We start from the raw sequence: 9,970 nt of genomic DNA, 5'->3' as shown, positions 1-9,970 counted from the left end.
CAATCATTGAACTTTCTGAAATGATCACCTTGAAAGAGCATTAGTTCAATGAGCTATATGTTGTTAGGAATTACCAAAACCACCCAGGGATAGTTTCACTTTCACCGATCTTACCAATGAAGACGTGAATTTTGCCGAAGGGGACACGATACCCGTATTCAATTGAGTCGGCCTCAGGGCCCCAGCTAGCATCGTCGATGTAGAGCTTGTTGCGGTGACTCTTGGTCATCCTGCCAAGGGCGTGTCCCTCGATCCCTGGGAAAGAGCCCTTCAACAACTCGAAACCACCATGCACCGGCCCCACGGTGGGTGCCAATAATCATGGTTTTGTCACGATAGATGCCCTCGTGAAAGGACTTAGGTGCGAGGCCATGGCTACGGTGATTAGCTTAAAGGGGTTGAATGGGACGAGAGACACGAGTTTACCCAGGTTTGGCCCCTCACCGAGGAGGTAAAAGCCTACTTCCTGCTTGGTGTTGTATTGATTGAGTATCGATTATAAGGGAGCAGAATCGCTTAACCTAGCTCTCGATTGATTGTAACTTGAGTTAACCCGTCGCAGGGTCTCGCCTTCATATACACAGGTTGAGGCCCTAGGCTTACAAGAGTGCGGGTCGGATCGTATAATGTAACCGACCCTAGTCTAAGTCACCTTGCCTTGCTAGGAAAGTCGTCATGGGGCGGCTCACACCTCCAGGTTATGTGCCATCTTCGGGTCTTGGGCCTCCAACTGGCCCACCTTGTAAGCTGCCTCCAGTCTCTCAGGTCTTGGCTTCTTGGGCCTACTTAGGCTTTCACTTATGAATCGCCAACAATGTAACTCGGCCCCTCTTGGGCGGGTTACACCGTGGGGTTATATCCCCAACATTAGACATTAGTAGAAATATCGGAGTGAATATAGCAGTTTTAATGAAATATATCTGTTTAAACCAAGGGTAGAGGAGTGTAAAAATATCACTCATAAGAGACGACTATGATGAAGAAGACCTTCACAAAGAAGAAGTAGGTCTCGGGAAATGTTAGATCGACAAAGATCGGCAAAACAACGCAAACAACCATAGGTGGGGAGTAGGTGGGATGAGTAAGGAGTGGGACAAACATCGACTGACAAGTCCAGTTGGATCCATGCTCTGGCTGCCGTGGCAGCTTCTAGGATGCGTGTGATACCATAGTAATGCATTAGAAAGGACAATTGGAGAAATGAATCCACCAACGAGTCCAGCTGGATTCATGCCCTGGCTGCCATGACAGCTTCTAGGATGCGTGTGATACCATCGCAAGCCATTAGAAAGGACGGCTAGAAAAATAGATCCACCGACTAGTCCAACTGAATTCATGTCCTGACTGCTATGGCAAGTTTTAGGATGCGTGTGATACCACAACAAGGCATTAAAAAGATGGCCAAAAAAATGTTTCATATATTTAGAGACAAATGAGCAAAGTGGAAAACGACTGTCGATTCTTTGGGTTGCCCCTCTTGACAGGATATCGCTTCTAGTATAACCTCACCCTTCGCGGGGCAGAGCTACTCCTCCTCCTGACCACCTCCTCATTTTTCCCCTCACGCCACTACTCCCTCCTCTCCTCAATGGCAGATCTGCCTCCGTCCCTCGCCACCGGCCCCTCCTCCCCGCCTCCGCCCCCACCCCCGTACGGGCCGTCGACCGCGACGCCGGCTGCTAGGGGGAAGGACTGGAATAAGGTTCCCGCGGAGCAGCTCGTGATCGACTTCTGTGACCCGGAGTTGCGTGAGGACGCCCTCCACCAGCTCTACAAGGTCGCTTACTTCCCCCACCCCTCCCTCCCACCGCGGAGAGCCCCACGATTCTCTCTAGCTCTCCCCGTTGAGGAAGATTTCGCGTTTTGTAGATCTCTAGTAGGTGTTTATGGGTCGGATTTGCGGCGGGGAATCGGGAGATCTGTATGTGTCGTGTGGTGGTTGGTAAAGATGCGACCTTGGTGATGCAATGTTGTGTTTAGGCGAAAGTAGATTGGGGACCCTGGTGATCTATCCGATATGAGTTGTTGTGCAATTAAGTAGGCAAATCTGCTCATGTGGTATCTAGGTTCTAGGGTATAGATCAATGCACATCTTGTCTTTCCCTCTTACTCCTTGTTCCGTGTTTTGTATGGAAATCGTGCTTTCCGACCCCCAATAGCGATTCCATGACTAGCTTGTGGTATGTTGGGTAATTTAGTGCAACTCTGCGTGCTTGTGTCTGGAGTATGACAAGAATAAGTTAGAATCTTATTTTTGATGCTAATCGTCCTTCACAAGTCGGTCTTACATTAAAGATATGTTTTTAGGAGGACATTAAAGATAATATTGAAATCATGCTATTGTTTCCATGTTCGTCAAAATATCAGACTAGTCATGAATATAGCGCTCGTTTTTACCGAGTTAGGTAAAAAGAGCGACAACGCACAAAGTGATAACAACAAATCAATACATGAAGGTACCGTTCACCCACTCTTCTGCATCGATCTTCATCGTGAGCAACATCGCTCGAAATTTACATTGAATTCATTTACCAATTGTTTACATGTTTTAAAATACTTGTTTCATGATTGATAAAGGAGTCATTGGGTTCATCCTGAACCCACTGGCCATTAATTCGATGTTTTCTCTACATGTCTTGAGTGGCGACGCCACTTCCTCTGTATCGTCTCCGGCGCCGGAGATTCCCAAGGGAGATTAAACGTCGACGGCTACGATGACGGAGGAGAAGGCCGACATAAAGATGGCAAAGGTCTCGAAAGCGTGAGGTCGACGGAGGTCGTCAAAACAACGCAACCAATGTTAGGTGGCGAGCAGGTGCATCGAGGAAGGAGTGGGGACAAACGCCGGCCGGGCAAAACAACAAACGATATTAGGTGGCGAGCAGGTGCACCGAGGAAGGAGTGGGACAATCGCCCACCGGACAAAACAACAAACATTATTAGGTGGCGAGCAGGTGAGCCGAGGAAGGAGTGAGATAAACGCCCACCGACGAGTCGAGCCGAATTCATGCCTGACCGCCATGGCAGCTTCCAAACATGATGAGTAGGATGCGTGCAACACCATTACAAGGCATTGGAAAGGACGGCTGGGAAAATTTCGTCTCCGTTTGAAGACAAGGAGCAAAGTTGGAAACCGCCGCCGATTCCCTGTCCTGCCCCTCCTCGTAGCATACCGCTTCTAGTATAACCTTGCCCTCCGGGGGGCACAGCCTCTCCTCCTTCCCCTGACCACCTCCTCAGTTTTTTCTCACCCTCCTCAATGGCGAATCTGCCGCCGTCCCTCGCCGCCGGCCCCTCCTTCGGCGCGCCCTCCCCGCCCCCGCTCCCGCCCCCGTCCGGCTCGTCGGCCGCGGCGCCGCCCGCCGGGGGGAGGGACCGGAAGATGGTGTCCGCGGAGCAGCTCGTGCTCGACCTCTGCGACCCGGAGCTGCGCGAGAACGCCCTCCTCGAGCTCTCCAAGGTCGTTTCCTCCCCCTGCCCCCCGCCCTGCCGCCGCGGAGAAGCCCGCGCTTCCCTCTAGCCCTCCCCGTCGATTAAAATTTCGCGTTTGTAGCTTCCTGGTGGATGTTTAAGTCTCGGATTTGCGGTGGGGAATCGGGGGATCTGTATGCGTCATGTGGTGGTTGGTAAAGCTGCGACCTTGGTGGTACAATGTTGTGTCTAGGCGAAAGTAGATTCGGGACCCTGATGACCTATCTGATGTCAGCTGCAGGGCAGTTCGCTATGGGTAAATCGGCTCACGTGGTGATCTAAGGTTATAGGGTATAGATCAGTGCACGCCCGTCTTTGTCTGTTATCTTTGATCCGTGCTTGGTATGGAAATGTTGCTCTCCGAACTCCCTAGGGCGATTCTATGGCTTGCTTGTGGTGTTTGGTAATTTAGTGCAACTCTGCCTGCTCATATCTGGAGTATGAAGAGAATTGGGTGATTTTGTGCAGTCCTTTAGCTTGCTGTAGACTTGTAGATATGTAGCGAAAGCAAGTATGGTTTGGTATGTGATTTTTGTAGTTTTTATTATGATACATTCTTTAAACATGTGCTATGCTGTACCTGTTATTAGCACCCGTAGCGGGAATGGTTGCCGATCTCTGTTGGACACACTTGGATGGCAGTTTGGATGTGTGCATTGGATAACTGTATTCATTTTAGTTCTGCTTGCTCTGATTAAAATGGAAAGTGCTGTCGTTATCTTATATGTTGTTCTATTAGGATTGAATACGACAAGACATGTGCCCATTTCTGTTATAGTACCCCTGAATAAAATGGAAAATACTGCAGTTATCATATACAATCTCTTAGGAGTGAATACCACAAGAAGTGTATCTTTGTTAATCCCCCCTGCTTCCTGATGAATTTGTTTCTTGGTAAAAGTGAACTTCCAATGAATATTTTTGTGCTGGAGCAGGCTGCAAGGTCTGTATTCGGCTGTGCACATTTAATTATAGTATCTGGTGGAGATACCCTGTTCAAGGACAGGTGGGTGGGGAGTGTAAACTTTGTGAAATCCTGTCCTATTGATGCCTTTGCAAACTTATCAGGAGGTGGTGTTAAGAAATCTAAACAGTTTAAACTATATAGGAAGACATTTATATGTTAGAAATAGTCTGTTCTACTTCTGCAGATTATCTAGATAAGTGATGAAGTTTAGTTAGTATAGTATTTTTTTCTGTCACTTCTTTATCTACCAAAAGTGTGAACCCATGGTATGAGCCACTAATGCAAGCATCATCATTCTTTTCTTAGTGAAACATCAACTTTCCAAAGAAAATATCCCAAACTGGACAGTTGATACATGGAACTATTTTACTTTAACATTTAGAGTATGGCAGCAAATCTGGGACGCAGGAGGTGAAAATTCATTGTCTAATCTGTTTCTCAGTTTTCCTCTTTCAGAAGCGAGAGATTTTTCAAGACCTTGCTCCACTGCTGTGGCACTCCTTTGGCACCGTTGCTGCACTGCTCCAGGTAGGTTACAATTATTGCACAGTTCTAAATATGTACTTGTGCAGTTCTTGTTATTTAAGTTAGGGTGGTTGTGCATGTGTATTGATTCTTTCAATATGAAATTTATTGATGGTTCTGCACATTTTCCTTATTCAGTCTGTCTTGCTGTTTTGAAAATTTATGCAGGAGATTGTGTCAATCTACCCTTCACTTTCACCTCCTACTTTGTCGCCAGTTGCATCAAACCGTGTCTGCAATGCACTTGCACTTCTTCAGGTATGCTTTTACATGAGAAAGAAAAGGAAACCCTCACTCCTGGTGGGCCTTGTGGTGGATTGAGAATACTACTGCTTTCATATCATACTTGCTTGCCATCCGCCCCTCAATTTCATTTTACTTTTTTTTAATGCAGTGTGTTGCTTCACACCCTGACACCAGGATCCCGTTCTTGAATGGTACTGAGTGCCACTGTTTCTATGCCAAGTCTTAAATATTTCCATTGTTTATTGTTAAAAGGCTTTCCTCATTTTGATGACTTTACAGAATAAGTAAATCTTAACTTGCAGTGGTTAATAATTGAGTCTTCTTTCTTTTCCTTTGCAGCTCACATCCCACTGTACCTGTACCCGTTCCTGAATACTACCAGCAAGACAAGACCTTTTGAGTACTTGAGGCTTACCAGCTTGGGTGTTATTGGTGCTCTTGTGAAGGTAAATTAAAACTAGATACTTATGCAAACTAGGAATGGATGGTCCATATAGATTTTTTGCTTTAAATGGTGAGAGGGTTGAACAGTGATGGAGATTGGCTGTATTTTTTCTTTGGTAGACTATATCTTGTTCTTTTGGTATTTTCATTCCAGTAATCCAGTCGTTTTAATCAAATGGACTAGTTGGGATTGGATCCCAGGAATCCCAACAGGAACTATTATTTTTGAACCAAACAGGCTAATGATTTGTTAGAAATTCTATTATTTCTTCTTTTGGATATTCGATTTGCATATCATAAGAGTATTTCTTTTGCTTTGTTTTTGATATATGCAGGTTGACGATTCTGAAGTCATTGGGTTTCTGCTTCAAACTGAAATAATCCCTCTGTGTCTGCGTACTATGGAGATGGGCAGTGAACTTTCCAAAACAGTATGAACTCAACCCCTTTTATAAATCTAAGTCTAATGATGATCATCTAGTTCTGATTCTATGCTTTGTAGCCTTTGACAATGCATCGGCATGGTTAATTAATCTTATGCGAAATTTGCATGGTGCAACACTGAAATCATGCTGCAACCTAATTTGGTTATGGTACGAATTGCTGTGATTATCTGTGCTAGCTGCCTTCTGTAGGTTGCTTCATTCATCCTTTTCATCTTCCTTACTGGAGTATTTTATCTTTTAACAATTATTATAAATTTGTATTATTTAAATTACCTTGTTGGTAGCTAATAAATAACGATGTCGATGGCAAGAAGAAACTCTAAACTGGTTGTTGAGCCATGATGTACTTAAAGCTTCCATAGATAGCTTTTTACTAGATTGTTGGGATCTCTTTACTCCGAGAGATCTGTAGTAAGTGCATCAGTCTCACTAACTCTGCCGAGGTTACTGTTACTTGCAGGTGGCCACCTTTATTGTTCAAAAGATTCTGCTTGATGACATTGGGCTGCGTTACATCTGCGCGACCGCTGAGCGTTTCTTTGCTGTGGCCACTGTTTTAGCACAGATGGTCCAGGCGCTTGCTGAACAGCCGTCTGCAAGATTGCTGAAGCACATAATCCGCTGCTACCTCAGGCTGACAGAGAACCAGAGGTTGGTAATGGTAGCACATCTGTCAAAATCACAGCCTGTATAACTGGCAGTTCCTAAGTCTCTGTATGTGATGTTATGCAGGGCTTGTGCTGCGCTCAACAGTTGCCTCCCCACCGTGCTGAAGGACGGGACATTCAACAACTTCCTTCTTGTGTGTTCCCCAGCTCGTGCTTTCCCTAGCTAGATAGACAAGCTTGACATATCTGCACCGGGACAGTTTGGATCGTTTACTGACGCCTATATCTTTACCCATGGACGCAGGATGACAACGTTACAAGGCGGTGGCTCCAGCAGCTGCTGAGCAACATGTCGATCGCCGGCATGGGCGGGGGAAGCTCCCACACTGGTATGGGCGGAGGAGGCTCTCTCAGCGGCATGGGCGGGGGAGGCTCTCTTGGGGGCATGGGCGGCGGAGGCTCTCTTGGTGGCATGGGCGGCGGAGGCTCTCTCGGTGGTGGCATGGGAGGCGGGGGCTCTCTCGGCGGCATGGGTGGAGGAGGCTCTCTTGGTGGCGGCATGGGAGGCGGGGGCTCTCTCGGCGGCATGGGTGGGGGAGGCCCTCACGGGGGCCTCGACCACCTGATGGGGCTCTGAGCGAGCGAGCGAAAGAAGCTGTGTCTGCAGGCTGTGGAGAGCCTGAACCAACCCCCAGCGATGCATGTGTCTGTCTGTCAGTCTGTTGTAGATGTAGTAGGGGGAAAGAAACTCCGTGCTGTTTGTAGTTGTTTGTGTTGTCGAAACTGGAAGAAGAGAGTCGTCTGTCTGTCTGTCTGTGTGCCCTTTGTGGGAAGAAGATAGGAGTGTGTTATAGTAGTGTGTCAGTCTGTGTCTAGATGTTTGGGTTGTGCTTTGTGTTTGCTGGACTGCATGTAAAAAGACAAATAAACCGGCGCAGAAGCTCTCCCTGCTCTGCTCTTTGGCAAATGTTCAAGGGTGAAGAGGGATAGCAAGTTCAAACTGAAAATCAGAGTTTTACTTTTACAGTAGTATGTGGCATGGGATTCTGCTTGTGCTCGAGCATGCTGGGGTCTCTCTTTTGCAGGTAACGTTGAACCTGCAAGGGCAGGTGTGATGGTACCATAGGCCAATGCCATGAAAGATTTTTTTCCCCCGGCAATGCCATGAAAGGTGACATGGGCAGATCCCCGTGTTCTGGCTGGGAAGTAAGGCCACGTACGACGGTACAATGCAAGGTGTTTAAGGAGGTCCTTACTAACATAAATTGAGTTTTTTTAAGCACAAAGTGCTTAGGTCTACAGGAGGGGTGCTTAATTAGGGATTCCAGGATATTCATTGTTTCGACCTAGCAATGCTGGCAAAACAAGCGTGGCGTATTATTGAGAATCAAGACTCCTTATGTACGACCGTGTTGAGAGCTAAATATTTCCCAAACGGTGATTTATTGAATACAAAGCTAACAAAGGGCTTTTCTTTTACTTGGCAAAATATTATGGCAGGGGTTAATTGTCTAAATCTTGGTTATATTTGGCGTGTTGGAAATGGTCACAACATTGATATTTGGGAAGATGCTTGGATTCCTAATTGTGCAAATAAAAAAGTAATCACACCCGAGAGGGAGTAATTTGATCTCAAGGGTATCTGATTTAATTGATCCTGCTACTAGTAATTGGGACGAAAATTTGGTCGCACAAATGTTCTGGCCAGTTGATGCACAAAGGGTCCTTGCAATTCCTTTGTCACAACACGATATGTCGGATTTTGTCGCTTGGAGCTATTCAAAGAATGGAACTTTTTCTGTTCGATCAGCCTATGCAGTGCAATGGGAGCACCAACACGGGGGAAAATTAAGAAGAACCGATGATATGGGACATATGACTATCAATCCTATTTGGAGTGAGATTTGGAAATTATCTTGTCCATCGAAGCTTAAAATTTTCATTTGGCGCACGCTGCATGGCACCCTCCCGTGTAGAGTTAATTTGACGAATAGACATATAAAGGTTACCCCCAATTTGTCCGGATGTTCCTTTAGATCAGAGGATACAAAAGCATATATTATTTCAGTGTCAGAAAGCAAAGGAGGTTTGGAAAAAACTGGGTCTAGATCAGGTCATTAAAAAAGCGTACGAAGTTGATTATGCTGGTGAGGCGGTGCTTGAATTTTTGCTTTCTATGCCTGAACGGGAGCTCACGATCTTGGGTATTCCGCATGTCCGTGAATTAATTGCAATTTCAACTTGGTATTTATGATGGGAGAGGCGAAAACTGGTCCATAAGGAGAAAATCCAAGACGCTAACCAGATCTTCGTGGGAATTCATGCAATTACGTTAAAATATGGTTTGGCTATTTCATCAAAGGCTACAATGAAAAGAGAAGGTTGGGTCCAACCTCCAAGGGGGTTTGCAAAACTTAATGTGGATGCCTCTTTTGATCATGACCGGCTCAGGGGCACGGCTGATGCTGTTTTGAGAGATGATAAAGGAAAATTCATTGCAAGGGGAATTGGAGAATTGATTGGTGCACGGACGTTCTGACAGCTGAAGCTATGGCGCTTGGATATGGTCTATTTATTGCTCAAAGGGCGGGCTGCAACCGCTTTAGTTATTAATTCAGATAACATGGAGGTTATCGAAACCATGAACAATGGAGGACAGTCATCTAGTACAGTGGCGGCAGTGTTTGACGATTGTTATTTTTTAGCATGTGACTTTCCCATTACTAAATTTGAGCATTGTAATAGAGAAGCAAATAGGGTCGCACATGAACTTGTTAAGTTAGCTAGATTTTCTTCATCTTTGAACTGGTTTGAGAGCCCTTGAGTGGAATTGTACCCCTCCTCATAAACGATGTACTTGTTATCGCAAATGAATAAAGTTTATATGTTTCTTTAAAAACAAGGCCTAATACTACTACTAGTGTCTTGGGGTGAAAAGGTGACTAGGGTTTCCACCTTCCGCCGAAGGTCAGTTCCGTTGTCGATTTGCCTCATCTCGTGTGGCCTTATGGTATGGGGCCGTGGTGGATCCTTGCCTTTACCGATGAGAGAGCTTCATTTGCAGGTGTTTTTTTTTGAGTTTGGTTAGGCTTTGTGCCCTCTTTTGACAGCAGCGGCTATTTTAAGATGGAATAAAGTTCTTTTCACTTAGCCCTCGTCCCAGCACCCCGTTGTTGTTGTTGTTGTTGTTGTTGTTGTTGTTGTTGTTGTTGTTGTTGTTGTTGTTGTTGTTGTTGTTGTTGTTGTGTGTATGTGTGTGTGGT

General features: G+C 45.8%; 1 protein-coding gene across 2 annotated transcripts; it reads left to right on the top strand.

Annotated features, from left to right (window-relative positions):
- Positions 1 to 1,573: 1,573 nt before the first annotated feature.
- On the top strand, positions 1,574 to 7,714 carry LOC119303432 (CCR4-NOT transcription complex subunit 9-like). Of its 2 annotated transcripts, none has more exons than XM_037580560.1 (9): positions 1,574 to 1,777; positions 4,895 to 4,966; positions 5,132 to 5,221; positions 5,358 to 5,400; positions 5,549 to 5,655; positions 5,989 to 6,084; positions 6,560 to 6,750; positions 6,832 to 6,901; positions 7,012 to 7,714. In XM_037580560.1, exons 1-9 carry the CDS (start codon positions 1,589 to 1,591, stop codon positions 7,342 to 7,344), a joined length of 1,191 nt encoding a protein of 396 aa, XP_037436457.1. In that variant the 5' UTR covers positions 1,574 to 1,588; the 3' UTR covers positions 7,345 to 7,714. The 2 variants fall into 2 exon arrangements, with proteins under 2 accessions (XP_037436457.1, XP_037436456.1); XM_037580559.1 differs by lacking the exon at positions 1,574 to 1,777 and adding an exon at positions 3,219 to 3,460.
- Positions 7,715 to 9,970: the final 2,256 nt, after the last annotated feature.

Source organism: Triticum dicoccoides, chromosome 5A, assembly GCF_002162155.2.
Source record: "Triticum dicoccoides isolate Atlit2015 ecotype Zavitan chromosome 5A, WEW_v2.0, whole genome shotgun sequence".
NCBI lineage: Eukaryota > Viridiplantae > Streptophyta > Magnoliopsida > Poales > Poaceae > Triticum > Triticum dicoccoides.
The sequence above is the reverse complement of the archived record's forward strand: the minus strand, read 5'-3'. Positions and strand labels throughout refer to the sequence as shown.